The 24,523-nt window shown below is 45.7% G+C and overlaps 1 protein-coding gene across 1 annotated transcript in view; it reads left to right on the top strand.

Annotated features, from left to right (window-relative positions):
- Positions 1 to 4,739: 4,739 nt before the first annotated feature.
- LOC119465189 (bestrophin-4) overlaps positions 4,740 to 24,523 on the top strand; it is a 38,090-nt gene continuing 18,306 nt past the window's right edge. Inside the window, exons 1-7 of the mRNA XM_049655250.1 lie at positions 4,740 to 4,810; positions 8,270 to 8,398; positions 9,580 to 9,751; positions 11,033 to 11,162; positions 13,428 to 13,582; positions 16,089 to 16,166; positions 19,072 to 19,224. Coding sequence (XP_049511207.1) covers positions 4,740 to 4,810; positions 8,270 to 8,398; positions 9,580 to 9,751; positions 11,033 to 11,162; positions 13,428 to 13,582; positions 16,089 to 16,166; positions 19,072 to 19,224 — 888 coding nt within the window. The remainder of the gene's footprint in view (positions 4,811 to 8,269; positions 8,399 to 9,579; positions 9,752 to 11,032; positions 11,163 to 13,427; positions 13,583 to 16,088; positions 16,167 to 19,071; positions 19,225 to 24,523) is intronic.

The raw sequence follows: 24,523 nt of genomic DNA, 5'->3' as shown, positions 1-24,523 counted from the left end.
ATGAATATAAGTCAGAGCAAGCTCATCTGAGTATAATTTTGGTGAATATGAGTCAAAGCAAGCTCGACAAGTAGATTTTTGGTAAATATGACTCAGTGCAAGCTCGCATGAGTAGAATTTTGATGAATATAAGTCAGAGCAAGATTGGCTAAGTAGATATTTGGTGAATATGATTCGGTACAAGCTTGCCTGAGTAGAATCTTTGTAAATATTAGTCAGATCAAGCTTGGCCGAGTATAACTTTGGTGAATATGAGTCAGAGCAAGCTCGGATAAGTAGAATTTCGGTGAATATGACTCTGAGCAAGCTCGACTGAGTAATGATGGGATATGGTTATACGAGTTTATGCAGTAATACATGTAAGTGCAGACTCATTGGCAACATTGCCTCCATCTTGATGGGCAATACCTACGCCTCGTGATGAGTCTGCACACTATATGAGCTGTGGACATGCAAGACCCACCCACACTTGAAAATATACTCTCATTCACACGAAGGAATGCAACCGGCTTACATCACTGCACAATTTTGATCTGCTTTTGTTTAATGAGTTATCTACTGCTTATAAAAACAGGGTGTTTGCCTGCTTTTTGCATTATTGCATGCGTTTTACAGGAAGTAGAGACAGAAACAAGAAAAGGCAAGGATGTTTATGGCGAAGTAGTTTCTTAGAGTACTGCGATATGTTACAACCAGCATAAACAAAAGTAATTCGATGCACTGAAGTAAGCGAAATGTGCAATTACCTTTTAATGGTGAGGGTTAATACAGATGCAGTAAGGATACAAAGTCTACAACACACTGAAGGTTTATTGGTTTTTATTCAGGAGAAAAATGATGCATCAGAAAAATGAGAAAATAACTGTTTAAATATTGCTTCGAAAATAAATTGGCAATACTGTTTATTCCCAGTCAAAGCGTGAAATATGCTATTGTAGAACATTCATTACGATATTCAGTACGCACGTTCGCTTTGCGTCTCACAGCGGAAGTAACAGAACCTTGAAATGAGATAATTCATTGGGGAAAATGCGTATGAAAGCCTTAACCAGCCGACTGCAACTAAATGGTCGCGCGTATAGCGTGACCTATTGACCATAACATTTGGCCGTAGTTGCATATTCTTTAAATTGTTCCGTCCGTAAAAGCATACCGCGATAAAACTGTGACGTTTTCGTATATCGCGAGTTGTCTCCAGAACCAGAAAATTGGGACGACATCCGAAGGCCATGGCTTCCCGTGAAGGACACCTCGTAGTATTTACCAACTCGCCGCGCGTGTGAAAAACGAAAAATCACGCAAAAGTACGTACTATCAGCACCGAAAGAAGCGTCGCGTGATTAGCAACGTAGCGTGTCAACAAACGCATAGAAATCACAGAACCGAATTTGACCTACGAGTTTTTATCTGCACTGTTCGCGTGTCGGTGCTGATGTTACGTACCGATAGCACAATCCAAGGCTCCACTCAATTAGTTGTACTGTTCGAGGCTTGTTGAGCCAATATTTATAGACAAAAAAGTATATATAAACGTTGCGCTGAGTGACCGCCGTATTTTCGAAAACAGACCGCGAAATAGCTCTCGGCGCAATTTCGACAGGAAATCTCAACGATTGCTGCGACGTTGCGACGCTGCGACCAACCGATTGGTCGCTGCCGAAAATCGCAGAATCGGCCCTGCGACTGCGATTTTCGTCGCATGCGGCGGAAATCGCACTTCCGGTGCGAAAATCACACTGCAAAATCGCACCATGTGAAACGGCCTTAAGATCGCGTTGATGCGAGCACCGGCACGAAGCTCAATTCGCTCGCTGCTACTGCCGCTCAAACTCACCCCAGCGTTCTGACAGCGAGTGTCTGCGTTCATCGAGTGAGATGCGTTCATGTTTGCTTGGGCGTGCGGGACACCATACTTGTTAACTTAGTTACCTTGTTAATTTAGTTACCTATTTAGTTAACTCGTGTATGTATTTGCAAAAATACCTCCTAATGACTGATGAGGTCAGGGGGTACTCGAGCAACACAGCTGTAGCACACCCCCATAGCAGAATACCCTTGAATAATGTTGTGTGCATTAGTATGCAGCAAAAACACTGTACACGTGTGCTTTTCCGTGCCTCCGCCATTGTAATGTTGTCGTGGTGGCCGCGAATGAAATCCACAGCCTTGTGCATTACATCTGAATGCTATGATCGCGTCATTGGGAGCGATAATTTCTTCTGGTTGGTTTCGTCAACAGCAAGGAGCGTTGCGAAAAAGCAAGGCACAGAGACCATACTAGTTAACTGTTGATGAACAACCTCTACAAAGCACACCTGTTGCGGCACATGGGCAAGGCCATGCTGCCGCCTGTGTGCAAAAATTATTACGTAATGAGGAAAAAAATGGCTATACAGATAGGACAGGACACCACGTTGGCATCAGTAAACTTGCCCATTTACCAGGTTGAACGCTTATAGGGTACGGAAATTTTGTCGCCAATAGTACGTGCCGTTCATTTTCCGAGTGTTTATAGGCGTTACTTGCTAAAATCAATGGGATACGATTCGAATTGCCAGCGTGCGATCTCCACTTCTGCTTGGTAGAAAATATGCGCAGTCGTCAGCGCTTGAACAGCTGCTTTCCATCTGCGTATCTTGGCAACGCCATTCAGCGGAAGGGGGGATTAGTCTCGGACGACGGCGAGCTCCCTCCTTGATCCTGATGAGTGCAGAGGCGCTTGGCACAGCGAGGCATTTATGCGCTTCCCTTTACATCATGCACTCGGCCGCCGAACATGGTACGACTGACACGGCTTTCCGATACAATGCGCGACGGGCCTGAAAAAGGGCTGCTCCGAGAGTCCGAACCTGATGGCACCCGATAGGGAAGATTTGGACCGGGTGCGAGCTCGTTCGACTGCGGTGGACAAGCTGCTATTGGCGACCCGCTACCGTCTCTTATTTTCTTTCCAGTTTCTGTTAAGCCCACACTCTATAACAACTTGTTTTGTCTCGTGTGTATTATTGTTTACCGGTATGGGGAAGTACAGTGACAACCAACGACGTAAGATGTGCAGACTTCAAAAGAAAGCGATTAGGTTTACAGCTAATGTCGACTACTATGGACACACCGGTGAATTGTTTAAATGGTTTATTATTGTCCCAAATTCACAAACTTTACGAGTAGTACCTAGAAATAAGCAATCAATGTTTAATAGATGGAAGAAATGCTAGTGAGCGCACTGTGTGTTCTCTGTTTGCCTCGTCCCGTTGCGCAGGAAAGATATGCCGTAGTTAAAAAAAAAGTAACGCAAGTACATACGGCTGAGAATGAGCTCTTCTCGTGTTTTTATGCTACAAACCAACTATCTTAAGAAAACGTTTGCTAAGCCGTGTTTGCAGCGCTGTTTTTCTGAATGTATTGCTTTAAAGGAAGTTTTCTCATCCTAAAGTTCCGAATCATGTACGAGGAATGAAGGCTATCTGCTGCTGGCGTCGGCTTGTAGGCCAGCATATTCAAAGAACGGAAGGAAGGTTGAAATTTTCGTCATCATTATAAATGTATCACAATGGTCTACCGTCATTCACTAAAAGCGTCTTTTTACCGCGATATCATTAAGGGCCCCGTGTCGCAGAAAATCCGGTGTCGGCGTTGGCGCCGGCGTCCGCGGCCGAGAAAATCATCTCCAACCGCACAAGCCCTCCGAATATATTTAGGTATAAGTATATACGGATTCCATGCCTTCTTATATGACGTGTGGTATATGAGGGTTATATTTCCACACCATTATATCGCTAATGTTCCTCATACCTTGTCTTACATTCTTGAGAAAGCTATTCCTCGGAATTTTGATATTGACAATCCACAAACAAAGGTCATGAACTAAAACACCCACAGCGCATGCCTTTTATGTTAAATCTCCTCAGACTTAAATATTAAAAGTGCGAAACAAAATTTGAAACCTGAAAATGATGTAATTTTTTGGCGTGGTTATGCACTATGTCCGGGTTCGGCCCACGTAAGAGGCCGCGTTTCTACCAGAAAGCTCACCTTCGTGCATAGCGTTCGCCACCAGTGTTTCCCGGTAACCATTATGGTTGCATAGGCTGCAATTGTCGGGAAGCGTGAGAAGCAGTCAGGGATCTCTGAATGCTATCGCGTTCCACTCTTAAAAGCGAAGCTTAAGCGTCTTCCAATTTTTGCGTTATTGCTCATTGTCCATTCGCGCGTTAATGGTTTGCACATGCTTCAGTTATGCGTGTGTATCTGCTTATCCCTAGTGCTAGCTGTACGGGTCCTCCCCCCCCCCCCCCTTCTCCCCCCTTTTTTGTGGTTTGTTGGAGGAAGACAGCTTGTCACTTGTGAGCGAATAATGTATGCATTTGTGCCATTTTCTTGTATTCTCGATATGAAATGCGTACTTTGGAGTGGTTTCCAACTATGCCATGCGCTAGGTAATCAATTGAATTTACTACCGTACATATTACTGCCTTACTACCATATATATTGCTCTGATAATGTAAAACACCATTCTCAATTCCGAAAAGTTGAAAAATCACGGAAACGCGCCCCTGCAGTATTCACAGACCCCTGCAGAGTCATTTCAATTTCTTTTTTCCACGCTATGAAGAAAATGTTTTCATGGATGAAAGCATCTGTTACTTGCTGTCTTAAACATACATTGCAGGCACAAGTTCATCTTAAAGTATATGCTGTGCTCGGTTCTACAAGTGGCGAAACAGTAAAGAACATCGACCATGACAGTGACATACACAGCTGAGGTAGCCACATCTAAAGGCTTCGGCTGCTTCTGGAAGTTACTTCTCAGGTGAGTATAATTATGTGTTTGCTGATTGGTGCACTAATCTTTCTAACTAATGCACTATCTCACACCAGTCGCGACAAAGTCCTTACAGCGTGTCTGCCTTTTAAGCACGCTGGCTTTCAGCTTACTAAGTAACAATTCATTTAGTCTACTAGGAATGAAACAAATAAATAACAAAAAACGTCATACATACTGCACGACATGTTCGGTAGTAGCTGACGTCTTTACTGGTATATGTGCGCTACGTTTATCTGCAAGGTAACATACTCTGTAGGAAGCTTTAGTGCTTGAATTTCATTGTAGATATCGGGGCAATCAGGGAGCACCGCCTGGTGCATGAAAGAAAGAGCACAGGAATATAGTGCATGCATGTAAAACAAAAAGTAAGATTCGACGAACACACTCGTGCGGAATTCTGCAGAAGAGTACTCGAACGCGGAGACAATTTAAACTTCTCGAGCGTGCAGTTACACGAGCCGGCAAAATCTTAGACAAGATGCTTATGCATGAAAAATTGTCTTTGTGTGCACTCGTGCTTAAACGTCGCCCTCAAGATCTATGGCTGTTTAGGCTCGCTACCATGATGTCATGCTTTAGATGCTGTGGGCTTGTGTAACTGCGCATCGGGGAAGTGATGCCGCACTTCATTGCTGCATACAGAGCAATGAAATACACCGTAGTGTAGGAATCTGCTTTTAGCTCTGACCACATTGGGTTCTATAACAAACGTATAAATTCACTCCATGCATTGCTGGTACTTCACTCAAAGCATATGTCTTTGATTTCCGGCAAATTGTTAGTTGCTGTGAAACATATTTCTTAGAAAACAGCCGTCAAAAATGCTACGTGCGCCGTAAAGTCCCTCTGAGAAGGTAGGAAATGAGCATTTAGTCATTTTCTTTAAATATCGCAATTAAGCAACACGCCAAAGGCTTATAGTACATCACACGTTACATGCTCCCAATTCCTTGCAAATTAAAACACGCTGTCTTGTATATTTCTTTCAACACAACGATTAAAGGTTTCGAGCGCTTGTAGTCGCACTAACAACTTCGCTGTATAAAAAAACTTTCCAGTCCTATTTAAAGGTTGTGCCATCTATCAGCTTTGACTGTGCAGCAGCAGGCAAATGCAAACGTCGAACTGCTTGCTTTCTATGCATTGTGTCAAGCACATGGGTTATTTGTGCCGCCAGATTTTTCTCGTCGACGCAGTTGGCGTTCCAACGTGTCCTTATTTTCGTGCACTTCATTAAGTATAACCATAGGCCCAGGCTACCTCATGGCCCAGGCTTTACTACCTTATGGGAGGAGCTCATTTAATTTGGGCGCCTTCATGTATTAGGCCGTGTGTTTACGCCTGAGAAAAAAAAAAGGAACGAAGCAAATCACAGGAATTCATTCATCTTCTATTGTTAGCGTAAGTTCACCGTGTATATCATCATAAAATCTTAGTTTACTTTAAAATTATAACATGTATATAAAAACAATTCTGTGGGTGTACGCCAAAACTTTCGTAACAGCAAAACTCTAAACTCTTTGAGTTTTTTGGATTGAAATCTTTACCTAATCGTCACCGTCATCATCAGTGCAGTGGTTATGTAGTGATTTACATGGAGGCAGCTAGACACGTCGGGAAGGAATTTTGCCTGCTGATGGGACACTCAATTGCTCGATCCAGATTCACCGCAAATTTGTTAAATATACAGGCTGGATGTCTTCACCATGACATCAAGAATTTCGCTAGTATCTACAATGAACCAACTTACAATCTGCAAAATTTCACTGCGATACTTCTAATTATGTGAATATTTGCAAACGTAAATAAAATAAAATAAAATTCAGGATTTTCACGTGCCAAGAACCACGATATGATTATGAGGCACGCCGTACTGTGGGACTCCGGATTAATCTTGACCACTTAGGACTATTTAGCGTGTATTCAATACATGCAGGGTGCACAAGCACTTTTGCATTTCACCACCTATGGAATGCGGCTACCGATGCGGGAATTGAACCCACGACCTTGTGTTTAGCAGCGCAATGCCATACCCGCTAAACCACGACAGCGGGTGGTTTGCGAACGTAACCCTCTGTGATGCGAGGAGTGCAACCTCGCCCGAAATTATGTTCACCTGTGTCCGGCGCTTTCAAGGTTCTTTGCAACATTGTTTATCAACCACGAGTATTGCGTTTTAACCAGACACATTTTAAGGAACTCACCACTATTAAACATTGCCTACACGCCACCTCCGAAATTTCGAGAAGCTACCTTCATTGGTCTGTGTGAGCGGCTTCTGAGAAAATTGTCAGTGGGCGCACCAGCGAGACCCAGATCCTCTGAAGACACCTGTCAGCACCAGCGAGATCCAGATCCTCTGAAGACACCTGTCAAACTTCAACTGTGCAAATTCACAAAATTGGGTACTCGTGGACAACTTGAGAGTCGGTGCAGCCAACATCAACAAAAATCTGAAAGTTAGTCCGTAGATAAAGCATCCTGCTCATTCTCTTCAGCTACATGTAACAAGTCGCAGCTCCAAATGGAATTGCAGAAATGATCGTCTTCTCTAGAAAGCCTCTCCTTGCTAAGCCCTGAAGACAAATCATCAGACATGCACTTTGTCCCATCGCAGATCGCTTTGAAGATGAGGCCCGCGCGGGCACACACTTCGGCTACATCGCGTATCGTTTTCAAGATGCGGCGCCCGCGCGCCCGCGCTGTGGGCAGCAGCCGACGGCGCAGCACGCACCCCCTCTCTCTCCCTCTCAGTCGCCTCGTCCCCGTGCCTCGTGCGCGAAAGAAGACCGCGCATTTCCGGCCTGCCTTCCTCCCTCGCGTGCGCAACATTGAGCCGTGATTGCCGGCTCACCATCGCACACTTTCACTCGCACACACAGCTACGACACGCGTCGATAATTTTATTGCCGTTGGACTTAATACGGAACCTCACGGTGAAGGCGATGGAAGAAGGGCGCTTGGAGGGTCTGTGTAATTGCTATCGCAATAAAACGAAGAAAGACGGGCTTGAAGTTATCACGATAGCTGCTCGCTACGGCATGAGGTATGGTTTATCAGTAAACAGGTTATTCGTTATATTGTAGTCGAAATAAATTGTCAATATAGGGATTTAGAACTTTAGCTGATCGAAAGCGGCCCTCCTCCCAAAAAGCGAAAATATCTTAGAATGCGTGGCGTCAAATTTACAGCGTGTGTACTGCACTTCAGGCGCTAAAAAAAAGAACGAAACTTTTCCTCTTAATTCCATTATTATTGGGCAAAATTTGTCCACGAAGGAAATTCAAATCGAGTGTTGAAGAAATACTTCACTATTCTAAATTTCCTTAATGTTGCATTTTAGCGCCCCTTGAAGAGCTAACGCTTTAAATAATTTTTATGAGCATGACGATGAACCAATGGCTCGAAGCGCTCGCTCCTCTTCCCGGCTCTAATCTGAACGAAACGTGTGTTTTGGTGCAGGTGGCGGGGCAGCATCTACAAGCTGGTGTGGCCGGATCTATGCGTCTATTTGCTCGCCTACTACGTGCTGAACCTGCTTTACAGATTCGCTCTCAGTGATGACAACAAATTGTGAGTCCCATCTGGTGTGTTTGCTTTTAATGTTTAGTTATTTAGTTGTGCAAAAGTGTCCCAATAGCTGCTAACTGGTGATCCCTGCTTCAAATATGTAGTCGGATGCCTCATATGTGTTTAGCCCCCCCCCCCCCCCCCCCCCCCGCAAGTGCAATGGTGGGTGCCAAACAAGAAACGTCAGCTGTGGGTTACCTATTGTGTCCACTCATCTTGTACCCATCTTTTTAGTGCAGCCGCGCACTTGGTACACCAATATCAATAGACTATCACTATCAAAGTATATCATTATGGCTGCTGATTGTCCTGCACATCATCCACTGAGCTATATTGCGAAAACTTTGCGCTTGGAACTTTATGTGGTTTATATATCGCGCCACGCATTTTGGGAGATCATGATTACGACTGTACATCTATTTCAGAGAGCACAGTGAGCAATGTTGCCGTGAACGAAGACGGTGCTTTACGTATACTGCAGAAAAGAAGTGCTCTTCGAGAAGATGAGCGTCATTATCTGAGGATCAAGCTAAGAAGAAAGATGACAGTGTCTGCTGTGAGGGCCTGCCTGCTGTCGCATTAATTGATTACAGAGCAGGAGCAATCTTCAGGCCTGCCGATAGTTTTCTTCATTACGTTCAAAACACTGAACCGTAGATGTATATATATTGCTACACACTCACTCGGCACTCAGGCATGCGTCGAAAAAGTTCATCCCGCCCGGCGGCAGTCTTAGTCTTAGCTGCGTTTTAAGAAGAAATAGATCAAGTAGCTGGGGGCGCTTTCGGTATGTCGGCCACATATCTTAGACCTGCAGATACTATAAACGTAGCATTATTCAGATGTCATGAATGTAAGACAGAGGAGCACTCTGGCTTAATTTCTATCACCTGGCATTCAACGCTTTTCCAGCCTTTCTTTCCTAGTGGACAGCGCTGTACTTTCAGAATAAAATGAGCGCGCTCGCAATAAAGGTACGTCTTGCTTACATGCACTCGCAAACATCCCATTCGAGTCTAGCGGCTTTTCCGATAAGCACTCTTAGCTAGCTGCGTCTCTAAACTACGAAATAAAGAAGGGGAAAAAGCGTTGATGAGGGCCTCTGTCTCACAAAAAGCTAGTTATGCTAGAGACGGAGTAAGGATGTGGATGCATAGCATCGGGTACCACCACGCGCTGTGCAGGTTCTTCGAGCAGGTGTGCGTCTACTGCGGCAACTTCGCCGACCTGATCCCGGTGTCGTTCGTGCTCGGCTTCTACGTGTCGGTGGTGGTCAAGCGCTGGTGGGACTGCTTCTCCGCCATCCCGTGGCCCGACTCGCTCGCATTCTTCGTCAGCACTTTCCTGCACGGACAGGTATACTAGCTGCACGGCTCGCTGCATTGTGGAGCATCGCTGCCGGCTGCCCGTTGGTGCTTGCCAAGTCACCGGCTGCCTTTGCACTGCTTCTGCCTGCAGTGTGTGCTTTCCCCAGTATTCCTCGAAATCGCTATGCCTGGTAAGTCGCAGAAGTTGCACACCACTCACGAACCTTCCTGGGGCCGCAGAGTTACCTAAAATGATTACTGGAGGGGACCCTGGATGGCGCTACAGTCGTCCAGCTACCACAAGAACGATGAGCAGTAGTACGAGGATCTGTGCTATCCTTCGGGCCTGGAGCTTCAGAGGTTCTCAGCAAGTAATATTTAACGCGTTATCCTTCTAAATTTACGAGGAATCTTAGTTTACTAAACTAGGCGTCGCAGTAAGTACCTATGCACATGCGTAATCGTTGCGAATTGCTGCATTGATAAGCAATAATTTCGTGAAAATGGCCCCCAAGTCTACAGCAGATGCTCGCAATCTGCTCTGGTCGTGTGTAGCTAAAAAAAAACCACAAGAATAGTGAATTATGGACGATAAGAGAGAGAGAGGGATATGCCTGTGCCGTTGAGCGCCGTGACCGAAATCTCGCCCACACAGCTCTGCCTGCTGCAGCACCTTCCCTGCTTCTCTTCAAAACCTCGGCTGCTCTGCACCACTGCCTGCGCCTGCGTGTGCTGCTACGAAATAACTCAGCACGCAGGCTTGCAGAACGCACTCTCTTGACGTTGATAGGGACAAGGAAGTCGTCATCGACCTTTCATTAACAAAGTACATATAGCCTTCGCGCCTGTGACCGAACAAATTTTATTGTGCTTCAAATGGACACATTCTCATTGTGTGATTTATGTTTAAGAGACAGTACGTGCTATTACAGTGGTTTTAAAGAGCTTCGGTAACGCAATACACAGGTGCTCATTCCCCGCTTCAGCGGCAATTCAACGTCTTCATACAGCGTCGCCCAGCAGCGAGAGAAAGGATGCATAGAAAGGCCGGGAGGTTAACCAGAGGTAGTTCCGGTTGGCTAGCCTGGACGGGGTGAAAAGCCAAGGGCGGATTCCTTGTCCCTATCTACATGAAACGAGCGCGTTCTCGAAGCCCAACAGAAATGCGATTTTCTCCTTCACTCTGATTGAATCCAACAATGGCGCACTTACCAGGGCGAACACTTCGCCATGCGAGCGCCTCCGCGTACGCTTGCTACTGAGCAATGCGAGTACAGCGCGCAGGTAGTACAACGGTGTGAGCCTGCAGATGTAACGTGCACCGTCGCAGGACGAACGTGGTCGGCTGATGCGTCGCACCATCATGCGCTACGCCAACCTCTCGTCCATCATCACCCTCCGCTGCATCAGTCCACCTGTGAAGAAGCGCTTCCCGACGCTGGACCACCTCGTCGATGCCGGTACGTTTGCCTCATTTGCTCTCCCCATGTATCGCTGTGCCCGTTTTCGTACATAGTAGACACCACAACGAAATCTAGAGATACTTATCTCACCGCTCGCGTTCGCGACCACAAAAAATAGTGCCTCACATGTCATAGAAGACATAGGCAGGCGTCGCGTAATACGAAAGGGCAGTGAGTTTCCCACTTTTACGTTGCCACATTTAGCTGACTTTTTGCATGGAAGGCGCCGCCGATCTGAACCCATTTACCACAAAACCGGCGGCGTGACACGGTTCTGCTACCGGCCGCCAAAGCGGGTCGCTTGCGCTTGCGACTAGCACATCGCCTACCGTAAGGACGATGGTGCACAAAAAAAAACCCCGTAAGTTTGACCTAAAGGAGTGCAGACAGCGAATTATCGATTGATTATTTTTTACTCTTGGGTAATACACAGAATATCGGGTGCCGACAACGACCGGCACGTACCCGTAGTCCCTATTCACAATCCCGTATGCCCCATTTGCCCTGTAGCCCTAATCCTACATAATCCTATTGGATCATGTGGGAAAACTTGTATATTCCCATATAAACTCATATAATCATGTGGGATTATGGTACGGGGCCTATTGGTCTTTTCCAATAGAAGTTAGGACAGAAGTTAGGATTTTTTTACGTTCGGCGCTCGCGCGACGGAGCGTAGTCAAAGGACGTACAGTTCGTACATAAAAAATAGCGTAGCTTGCACATGGAGGCGCAAAGGTAAAGAGATAGCGGAGCTGATGGTCACCTAGCTAGTCCTAGCTTTTGGGCTAGGCTAAGCGCTACCAAGTCATCCCCAGCATTTCTCGGAATTTATCGATTATTGATCGATCATAGATTAGCCATTGATTGGCTATTGATTGCTGCAAGATATAACACCTAAGATGATCGCGTTTTCTCCTGAACACGTGACAAACACATCTGCGAAGATAGGATAGAATGGGCTTAGTAATAAAAAAAGGCCCCCTATATTCCACACTGAGAGTGCATGTACAGCGAAGCTGGCGTAGACGTTAGACAATCACCACCACCCCAACTGACGTTGATGATGTTACATAAGCACCACCACCACAAGCGACGTACGTCATGCGTGCACGCGCTTGCGGAAGTGCAGAACACATTCTCATTATTCTAGGGCGTCCGCCAAGCGCAAGTGCCTCATTAAACTAAATTAATGTTTAAAAGTAAATTGCGTCGGAAAATGCGTAAAGTACGACTTGCACACAAGCTGCACACATGATAACTTTGGATTGTAATATCCGAATATACGAGAAAACATAATTCTGTTACCCGGAAAATGAAAGGCACAGTCCTTTTCCAGCTGCCAATTTTTGGGCGAGCCCGCCACGAGAACTCCCGACCAACTAGAGGCTAACAGCTTCGCTGTAAAGGATTCTCAATACGAGAGCCACCTTAAGATACAAGAAACTCATTCAACATTCCTGCAATGGTTGCAGCAATGCCGCACTGCTGCTTTCTATGTCAAGGGCTTTGCTTACACGCATTGGTACCCGTGATTTCTGAAACTGACAGACCGATTTAGTTCAGCCCTTAAGGGAACTAGAACAAAGTGAACTTGGGATGTCAAAGCGCTTGTGTTCATCCATCATGTCATCTAAGTTACCTTCCGTGATAAAAACAGGGGAAAAAAGGAAAATACGAATACAGCGCTGTCCGATCACCGGCTTCCCCATTTGTTTGCAGTTGACGTCCCATTTTGCAGACTCCTTTAGGTTTCTTATCGCTGACGCTTGTGTGATCCCTACGTCACTATGTGTAAATTCGTTTGTACGCTGAACAATAATACTTTCCTCTCCAATCTCTTTTCGCACTCTATTGCGCATCCTGCAAGCTGTATTGCGGTTGCTAGTCACAACGCTTGTTCCATCTCCATTTAATGTTTCCCCTGGACACAATGAACCCATTTCAACTGGATTGCTTCGCCATCGTATTCGTGGCAGGTTAAAAAGACTTTATTATGCGTGTGTGCTAAACAGCACTTGTCATGTCCTTCCTCCTAGCACAAAGCCTTTCTCGCTTTCCGATTCGTTCGCCACACTGTAATATTGAAGTGTATATTACTAGCTCTGCAGGCTCGGTTATGCTTGGGAACCAGAATTCTTGCTCCGCCCTGGCTTTATTTCATTGCCAAGTTTTCTTGCGGCTTGAACAACTTATACAACATTATCAACATGCACGCTTCGCGATTTTGCTGACGCACATGGCTCTGCGCGCTCGATGCAGGCCTGCTGCTAGGCAACGAGCGGGAAGTGTTCGAGCAGCTGAAGACCAACCACTCGACGTACTGGATGCCCCTGGTCTGGGCCTCAAGCATCGCTTCGCGGGCGCGCAAGGAGGGACGCATACGGGACGACTTCGCACTCAAGACAGTCGTCGATGTTAGTGGCTTCTTTCTCCGTGTGATGTCGTATGTTCGTTTTTTTTCGATAGCATTCTTGATATTGTGAGACTAGTTTTGTTGGTATTCGTGAAACCGTTTTCCCGAAACACTCAGAGCTGACGGGAGCGCGATCATTGTGGAATGCTTTGCGCTGACAATCTAAGTTTTGAAGAAAATTTGAATAAAAGCCTATAGAAAGGAATCGCTGCTGTCGGTCTGCTGAAATAAGAGTCTTCATTTCAGCTTAGATTACGAATGATTTAAATCAAGATAAGAAAAAAAATATAAATCAGCTATGCTTGTGACACTCGAGTGCGGTCCTATATTGATCGGGTTGCTGCAGAACGCTGTAGAGACGCACACTGAGTTCGTTCCGCCCTAGGTGCGTGCAGATTTCTATAGAATCTCATCGAGGTACTTGTCGACTGACAATCCTGTCTGACACATTCAATGTAGAAAAAGTTTAATAATGTGGTAGCATTAGGAGTTGCAAAGTGAAAAAAAAAAGAAAAATGGTGGTGTGTGAAGTGTGTGAAGCCGATGACGTGCAGAGGTAGAGTGGATGGGAGAGTATAGTTATGGCATTCTTAGAGTAGTCATATATATATATATATATATATATATATATATCAGTGAAGTAAAGAGTAACCGGAGCCGGTTATATATATATATATATATATATATATATATATATATATATATATATATATGTATTACTTGGACTGCAATCGCAGATGAGTTCTGCCCCAATTTTGTAGTCGGTGGGACCACCACTGCAACAGGACTTGGGTCATGAATGAACTACGTCATGCGTACAGTTGATGTTTGAACAGCGCGAACAAAACAAGGACACGAAGAAGCAAATACCACAGACAAGCGCTGAAATAGGCGCTTGTCTGTCGTATTTGTTTCTTCGTGTCCTTGTTTTATTCGCGCTGTTCAAACCTCAGTTCTAAATATGAATCATTTAGCCCTCATCAAGACCTTACATCATGCACGAATTCCGTCAGGCCCAATAACGTATATTTTTGTCATCATCACTATTACAGCCACCATCATCATATTTTAATTCCACGGTGAAACAATGACCTGAAACCTCGTATTGCAGGTGTGTGTTTACGGAACCCAGTCTTGTCTGCGAAGTCCCTGGTGTCATCGTTAGCGTTAACAGTTTGCCTCTCTCGACCTCACTTCGCAAGCCTTACCACCCCCCCCCCCCGCCTTTTTTAACCTAATAAACCAACGTTTATCTATCTTAATTATTAGAGTTCTACACCACGTCCCCATGTTTACATCAAGCTTATTATGAAAGGGAAAAAAAGCTCACCCACACGAGTGCAGCCAAAGGTACATACGGAACCATTGAGACTTTCTCAGACCGAAAGCTTCACAGTTAAAGCAAAAATATCTCCTGATGCGAAATCAATCCCTGTACCAAATACTTTCTGAGGTGGTGGATCTGCCGTCTGCCTCGCGTTTAACTCAAAGTTACCGAACGTGACTGAATAGAGACCACCCGTTGGTTTTGAAAGTCGTTTAAGGGATCTCTTAAGAAATTAAATCTGCACACTAGCCGGAGTGTGTCAGGTATCTATTCTCGCAGAACAGCCACAAGAGACATTTATACGCCAATTTACACTCTAGTAACTTATTGTTGTGTTCTACTTTACAACCTTGGGATTTTACTGCGCGCGAATTTATCAACTTGCGAAGCATGGACAACTTCTGGCGTGCGGGGAATGTGATTTTCATCCCTTCGCGCGCACAGCTAGTTCCTCGGGATTATGCGACACCCAGTGCATGTACCGTTTCGCTGCGCCATTTTCTTTCTCTCCATGGGTTCTCATCTGGGCTGGCCTGAAGGTGGTCGTTTGACCGCTCCCACTCCTGCATGACCAATGAAAATCCACATGTGACCATGATATCCAGAGGCCTAAAGATTATCAACATCCGCCGAAAAAGAAAAAGAAGTATGTTGTCATAACACAATTGGTAGAGCATCCCACGCGTCATGCGGAAATTGTGAGTTAGAGTGCCACCAGTGACAAAGTTGTCTCTTCTACTCTTTCAATTCCATTTTCTGAAATAAAATTATGAAGGCTCTTGTAATTATAACATTCATATTTAATTAATTATACGATAGAATAAATGCACCAAGAAGCAGCGTTTCGATACTTTTCGCTTCATTTTGAATTGGATTCTTATGATACTATAACCTCAACCTTCTTATCATATTCATGATTGTATTGCGGTGAGTGCTACACTGACGAAAGACCTTAAAGAACGGACAAAAAAGAACAAAAAGTGGACGTACGTGGTGCAAACCACCAGCTGGTTTTGATACTGTTAGAGGCCACACTTATATGAATGGCGATTGAGGGGGGGGGGGTGAAATATGAGATATGGTAAGGTGATGAGATGCGATGATGCAGTAGCCCCGTTGACTGCTTCTCATGATACATCATAAGGGCTGAGCTAATCGATATGCGCTATCCTTTCGGCAGGAGATCGCCCGCTACCGAGGCAACTGCGGCAGCCTGTTCAACTATGACTGGATTAGTATACCGCTCGTCTACACTCAGGTGAGAATGTTACTCTCCTCACGGCTGCAGTCATCGCCATGCAGGGCAAAAAGTCCCTCGAAAAGTACAAAAACACCAACAATGAGCTTGCTGTAAACGCTTTTTTTTTTGGCGCCTGAACAGACCGCCATGAAGTGTGCTTGTTTCTCATACGTAACACAGGGGAAGCGTCCTCGTTTATGCAACATTCAGGGAGCGTGCATCTTTTAATAGGCCTTAGCGTTTTCATGCTAGTCAGCCGTAGATAAAAGATATGCTAATATTTTTAAAGACAGTCAATGTTAATTTAAGTAGATCACACTTTCAGATGAGCATTACACGCAAACAATAAAAACGACGGTATTTAAAAATTTTCTTTGAAATCTGGTGGCTTACGTGCCATAACCGCGATCGACTACGACGGATGTTGTAGAGGTTCTTTTTTTTTTACCTCCTGAAGTTATTTTACGCGTTCTTGCAAAACAGCGCAACGTCATAATCAATAGTTACCGTATTGCGTAAAAGAGCAGTTAGGCACAGGCAGTCGATGTTATGTTATTCAGCGTTGATTCTTCAACAAGCACTAAAAGTGGGTCTTTAAATGGCGTTGACGCCTGAAATGCAAAGAAATGTCTCACTTCAAAGTAATGAATTGCCCCAGACCAGGATGCACATTATTTAAACATCATTCAGCTCATTGAGCATCATCGTTGCGAAAACTTGGGTGAGTTGTTTAATAACGTGAAATAATTTTCAATGCTGAATATACCACAGGGAAGCATGCAAGGCGCACGGAGTTAGTGTTTTGCATCTATCGTGGTGACCTTGTCTTTCCGCGCTTGAAATTATTCTGTGCGGGTGCACTTGAACTCGCAGAGCCACCTTGTGCAGCCGCCTGTGATGATTGTGTCAGTCGTCTTGTTTTCTCACCTAAGGCAATCTGAATTCGATGTCGAAATGGCGACGGATGTTTCAAGTGCTGTGGCGGGAAAATGTTGCATGTTGTATACTCATCCTATGCAAGATAAACTATGCATGAATCACATGAGAACTAATAAGAGCACAATGTAACAGAAACAGTGGACGGACAGAGAAAACTGTTCAGAGTTTTTAACACACTTAAATGTTATACGTTTCATGTACAAAAGCGATGTATAAAGTTCATTATTGCAATACTAACTATAAACTTTCACATCGTACAAAAGTAAAAAGATGCACTTGTTATTTTTACACACATGAAAACTAACGAAACATAACTGGAATGTGTAACATTTAAGAAAAGGGTACTTTCTGTCTGATTATGTGGCACTTTCATCCACCATTTATAGCCGGCTAATTCCATATCGATAACTTGGGAGAAGCGTCGTTGTGCCCACTGAAAAAGCGCGAAGAGCGTGAAAACCAATGCATCGCTGCACAAGCGCGGCCTAGCACAGCCTTGCAGACTATCGAAACAGAACTAGTAGTGTAATTATTCTGTTCATTAAAAGTTTTAACTTTTTAATGTCACTGGAACATGTAAAATTAACTTGTCCTTCTGTTTCGTCCAGCATAGTTCGATGCTTTGGATAATAAAAGTTTGTTTTTCATGGTTTTTGAGGCACAGTAAGAAAACAAAAAACACGGCACCATCTGAGTGCCTCACTGCGCAAACTTTGAGCCAAGCAGTTTGATAAATAAATATAACTCATGATAGAAGCCACATGCCTTTGCATAATAGGAAGAAAAACAGAACGCCGATCAAAATCGTGTTCTCTAAAAATTCTTAACCTTTTCGGCTTCCACACGGAAGCCTTGTTCACTGAGTTGAGAGGAAAAAAAAAAAACCTTACGCTTAAATCCGTTTGAACAATCGCTTCAGGCACCTTGCGTATGTTGGCGGGAAATTGCCGTCGTTTCGATTGAGCGTGTGTGCTGTGGTTCGGATAGTCAGAGATTCCAGATACTGTCGCTTCGTCCAGTTCTTTGCTTGGGCGATGACTGACGCTTGGCTCCAGTTGTTATCGTGTTGCTTGGTTTCTGTGTGTTCAGCGAGTGCACTGGAAGTGACTTTTTTTTTCACATCGCTCATGTGCTCCCTTCAGGCCCGCTCAAAATTCCCAGTGTCTTGCTGCTATTTGTAATTGGGACCGTGTAACGAATGAAGCGACTTCACGGTTCCAAAAGAATTGCTTGTTTTTTTTCCTTCGTTTGTGAAAGGCTACAGTTGGTGATATTGCGAAAGAATTTCTATTACAGTATAAGAAGAAAAACAAAATAGAGTACAAGCGATCATATTTCGTGCTGGCCGGGGTTCTTGATGTTTTTTTCTGAAACAATTCTTCAGACGATAGAAAAAAAGTAGATGAAACATTTTATTGGCTTCCAAGCGCTTTCCTTGCTTCAAATGAGCGCCACATAGGGGTTAGAGATCATGGAAGTAAACTATGAGAAATTGAGAACGTGAAAAGCTTTACAAGCTTACCAGTTTAATGAGTATAAATAGGGAGAAAAAAAAACTTTTATTACATAGGAGTTGGGTTGTAGTCCTCCCTCTGTACTTTTGGCAGAGCGCAGAATTCCATTAAAAACCTGCAAATAAAACCTCGCATTCTTTGTGCACCATAGTCATTATATGCGCCTAATTTAAGAAGCTTTTACCACTGAATGTTGATGCATTTCATGCTTTGTCGACACGTTAGATGGCCTACAATAATTTTTACGCTGCATTCAAATGCGCTACCGTGATGGTGAGAGAGAGAGGAGGAGATGTCGGCTGATAAGGGGAAAGGGGAAATGCGTATGCGCAGAGAGATATAGATGGAAGGTGACGGCGCCGCTCTACTCATGGTCTACTGTGCTCGCATGCAAGGCAAATATTAGGCCACTCATGTGTGCGCGGGTACTGCTGCTTGCTACAATAACACGAGACACATTGCGTGCGCAGGTGACGACTCTAGCGGTGTACACGTTCTTCCTGGCGACGTTGTTCGGCAGTCAGGGCCTGAACCCGGAGGCCGGCTACAAGGGTCACGAGATCGACCTCTACGTTCCAATATTCAACTTCCTGCGCTTCTCTTTCTACATGGGCTGGCTCAAGGTAAGGAAGGTCCTTCGACCGATTGGCCCTGTTGGTAAGGCAATCACCAGAAGCACAGTCTGAGTGGTTGACGCAGCGGAAGTGACAAACGCGATTCACGTGTGTCCCTTATTGCTTGCGCTTTCTCGTCGTGTTCCTGTTCTGTTTTCTTTTGTTTTTTTGAAGAAAGTTGCACGAGTGGTTATTCTTTATTTAAACGTATGTAAAGAGATGTGGGCGACTGTTCGAGATAATAAAAAAAAGAAAAATGCGATTACTTCATAAACGCTCACATCAACTAAACGCGTCGTGACAGACCTGCTGCACCAGAACGCAAGTTAAGCCAGCGTGAAAGGAAAAAAAAATCTCCCCCCAAGCACTCCGTACAGATGGTTAACAAGCGGAGCTGAAACGTGCGGCCCCGGTGTTTATCACGGGGTGAATCCCGACGGTACATTAAAGTCTCTTTCTGAAATATTGGTTACGTGTTTGTGTTTCTTAATGAGGTTACCCACACGTTCTACTGCGACGGAGAAAACGACGTCCTTTACGGTATATGCCCGCATTCCGCCGTTGTCGCGTTGCCGCTTGCGATTCTTGAAAATTAAATTGCTTCAAAATTACACCTGTCCGTCACGTTAAGACACTGAATGGCTCATACCCCCTTAAGCAATGGCTCATACCCCCGTAAACGCGGCCTCCCCATTACGACGACAGAAGTGAAATTCTACGCTGGAATGTTGAGCGGCAATGGAGCCAGCTGTGCAAAAAGACGACGACAACAAACGCGGGAGCAGGGGCACGAGCGCGTTTGCGCGGTTGCGCCGAGGGGCGCCAACGAGACAGCTGTGGAAGAAGACGACGGCGCTCGAGCATTTGCTGATGATGATAGTTTCTGCGTACAGGCGACGGATGAACGAATCGGCTAGATGTATACAGCTTCGCTGTAAAAAAACACAAAACAAAAGCAAACTGCCGACACAGCTTGGCCCACAAATAGCACCAATATGCCATGCATCGCGCTGCCATGCATCGCACTTTCTATCCATCACCATCAGCATTCACGAAACTAACTGTGCAGCCATGGATTCTGAATGTTTTACGGCAGACGCGGGTTTTCTCGAGGCTTGCCGCAGAATTGTAGATGCACCAGAAATTACGCGATCATCTGACATGGTGGCACTGGGCCTGTTTCAGGCCATACGTATGATTTGCCGTTTCTGACCGTTTGACCGCTCCAGAGAAGTGTATGGCGTTGTAGACTTTCCCTGCGCTTTATCTCACTTCGGAAGCAAAGTTCGTTCGTTATCTCGGTGGTCTTTGTGAGAATGGTTCTCGATATCAAGGAATGGAGTCCTCGCCTATGGTCACACGCAGGAGGTTTGCCATGTCACTGCTGCGGAACAGTGGTGCCACCTGTCACCGCTACGGCAAAAATGGCAAAGCACGGTAAAAGACGCGACGACGTGACAGATGACGCCACCGCTCCATTGCAGAGAGATGGATATCTTTTGATCAGATGCGCACTTGCCTTAGTGTAGAATTGGCGTGGCGTCAGGCCGCATGCGCCTGCATATTATATATGCTCCTCTCGCTCATGAATCAACAATCGGACGCGTCAAATCAATTTTATGAAATTTCAGGTATACTTAACGCATCCTACTCGTGAACTTCTTTTGGCTATACTTTATGCTTCAGTGACGTGTGCGGTAATCCTGCATGCCTCCGTCAGCTGCGATGCCTGCATCGATTGCATAGAATTGCAGAAAGGGCGTTAGGTTGCACCGCCAGAGAAAGCGTATGGCTGACAATCCAGCAGTACCTTTCAATCGCGTAAGGAATGCTGGGTCTGGGCTCTAAGAGTGCAGATCAGCCACTTCGCACTAGTGCACAGTTCAATGGCATATACTTGCAAACCTATATGTGAGTACTTTCACTGTTCCTACATGACATTAAGCAGCCGCAGCTTCTGCGGTAACCTGCGTTGGTTCAGAAATGAAATAGTGTAAGATTTTCTTTTTACAAGAGGAGCCCAACATGAGTGAACTCACTCGAGTCTGTGCTAAAACGAAAAACAAAAGTATGCAGATTTTACACACTGGGGCATTCACTGTATTCTAGGGCATTTTCGGGTATCTGGCTATCTAGCCTTGTTTAGCACAACATAAATGGGTAGTTGGTAATTATTGAGTGTCATGTACTACAGCGCAATATACGCTACACGAGAATAAGGAAACAAAGCGCTTGTAGCACTTCGACTGTGTGCTTCCTTCGTGTTGTGTCACGTCTATCGCGCCTCAGTACATCACACTTAGCCTTGCTTGGGGTTCCCAATAACGTTACCAGATGGCGCAATGGTTTTGGATAAGGCAAGGAAGGGTGTGTGTGTGACGTCAGCGTGTGTGACGATGACGAATAGACGACGACACGATTACAAGAGAATGACTGTGATGGTGACGAAAAGGGCCCAAACATGATCATGACGACACTATGAGGATGAAGACACGTAGATGAAGACGATGACAGCGGCGTGGTGACGACGACAAGCCGATAGTCAATATTACTGCAGGACGACGGCGTGTCGACGGCTATACCAAAGGTGGTGTATTGAGAATCAAGGCGAGACAAGCTCTCCAAGTGCAGGATAGAGGCACACAGTACATTGCTCCGTACATGCTTCAGCGTCCATGGCAGTGAGTAAGGAAAGGTGTCTACTAAGCAGGCTACGTATCTTCTGAATTTAATGTCTAGGTTGCCTTGCAGGGCGTTGAGCATTTACTGTTCTCTAACTAGATGTACTCAAATGATGTACGCCCACGAAGAAACGTTACCTGTTCGTTCCCAACCTGGCTATGCTGATTGAAGCAAGGCATGCTTCGTTTAAATACAGAGAAAGAGTGAAATAATCGCACTTATTCACTGATCTCAAATAATTATGCGAAACTGCGGTTTCTTAGCGAAGGTATATGAATGCCTGTGCTATACCTGTTTCGTGAAATTTCTGCTGGTCAGGCACAGAATAGTTTTTCCAGCGAAGCTATTAGTATAGTTATGTTTAATGCCCCGAAGCGCTTTATAACTCAGTAATAGGTCAGTGTGTGTACTCACAGAACTCTTACGTAAAAGCGTTTCGTCTGTGGCTGCTGTTTTTGCGTAACCACCTATGATAGCGGTCGACGGGGTGGAAAATTTTCCGGCAGGACCTATTTTACGATGATTGTCGGAGTTAACGTGATAACACGCACACACGCACACACGCACACACGCACACACGCGCACACACGCGCACACACGCGCACACACGCGCACACACGCGCACACACGCGCACACACGCGCACACACGCGCAACACACGCAACGACACAACACGCGCACACACACGCGCACACACACACGCGCACACACGCGCACACACACACGCGCACACACACACGCGCACACACACACGCGCACACACACACGCGCACACACACACGCGCACGCACGCGCACGCACGCGCACGCACGCACACGCACGCACACGCACGCGCACGCACGCACGCGCACGCACAACGCCACGCACACGCACGCACGCACACGCACGCACACGCACGCACAACGCACGCACACGCACGCACACGCACGCACACCGCACGCACACGCACGCACACGCACGCACACGCACGCACACGCACGCACACGCACGCACACGCACGCACACGCACGCACACGCACGCACACGCACGCACACGCACGCACACGCACGCACACGCACGCACACGCACGCACACGCACGCACACACACACACACACACACACCCTATGTGTTCAGTATGTAGGTGAGTAGACGTATAGATATCACTTATTGAACTTGCTTACTGGTGGCACCCGCAATGATGCGTACAGCGGCAAGCACAGCGTCAACTGCGCTGTATTTGATTTCCGCAAGGCATAAATCTCTGATGCTGCCGGGCATGGTCGTACCTATCTCAACGCCAGGCGGCAATGTCATGTCGATGGCTCTTCAGCCTCTTTTGCTGACGGAGGTCTATAACTGCTGCTACGTGTGATGTCGTGGCTGTGTGCGGCTAGCCAATTCGCCCGTCTGTCGCCTGTAGGCCGAAAACTACCATCATCAGCAAGGGATCGAGCGTCGTCAACATCTTGCACAGCTGTGTCGTTGGCACCCCTCGGCGCAACCGGGCGAACGCGCTCGTACCACTGCTTCGCGTTCGTCGTCGTCTTCTTCCACAGTTGCCGCTCATCATTCCGGCGTAGGATTTCACATCTCTTCTGTCGTCGTAATGGGGAGGCCCCGTTAAAGGTGAAATGAGCCATGGCTTAAGGAGGTATGAGCCATTCATTGTCTTACCGTGAGCGACAGGTTGAATTCTGAAGCAATTTAGTTTTGGAGAAATGCAAGCGGCAATGCGGCAACGGCGCACTCCGGGCATATACCGTCAGTGACGTCGTTCTCTCCGCCGCAGCCGAACATGTGTGTAACCTCATTAAGAAACACAACGACGTAACCAATAATTGAGAGAGACATTAATGAACCGTCGGGATTAACCAAGTGATTAAGACGGGGGCCGCACGTTTCAGCTTCGCTGGTTAAAGATCTGTACAGAGTGCTTGGGCGGTAATATTTAATAATCACATCGCCTCCTTAGTAATACGAGCCCCTCACTCCACTGTTTTACGTGGTGCCAAGGAAAGATACTCGCGAGCCCGCGTTCGGTTCCTTGTAGGGGGACTGAATTCTTTCCAACTAAATTCATTTTCTTTTTTTTTTTGGCCAATGCTACCTAGTCATCCTATCGAGGGCCGATATATTGCCTGGCCAAAGTGGGCAGGCGTAGGCAAAGAAATGCTCTCGCATTCAAAAGGGCGTAGCCGCGGTCACATTCAATCGCGAGCGGCGCCTAGGGAAGAAACGATCTGTGAATACTGTGCGTAATTGGTCACATATTTATTTATGTGACACATATTTTATTACTTTCTTGTAGATAATAACCTTATACAGCATTTATTTGAATGAAGATTGCGCATTGTATGCCTCTAGAAGCTTACCTTGAATATACTTTTACAAACCTATCTTTGGAATCATGTGTCACCTTTGGGTTACATAATCAATACGACATAATTACCGCGATTACGGGATGCCTTTTCCTTTGATCCTTTTTATTCCTGACTATATTTTTATATTTCTTAATACACGGAGTTTATTTTTGATGGTTTTGGAGTAGCCTAGCTGCCCTTCAGTGGCCTATTTTGCCTCCAAGGTTGAAGAGCGACACTACTTTCGTAAGTAACACAATGTTGCAGCCCTGGGGCGCTATAAC

This window comes from Dermacentor silvarum, chromosome 9 (genome assembly GCF_013339745.2).
Source record: "Dermacentor silvarum isolate Dsil-2018 chromosome 9, BIME_Dsil_1.4, whole genome shotgun sequence".
Taxonomy (NCBI): domain Eukaryota; kingdom Metazoa; phylum Arthropoda; class Arachnida; order Ixodida; family Ixodidae; genus Dermacentor; species Dermacentor silvarum.
The sequence above is the reverse complement of the archived record's forward strand: the minus strand, read 5'-3'. Positions and strand labels throughout refer to the sequence as shown.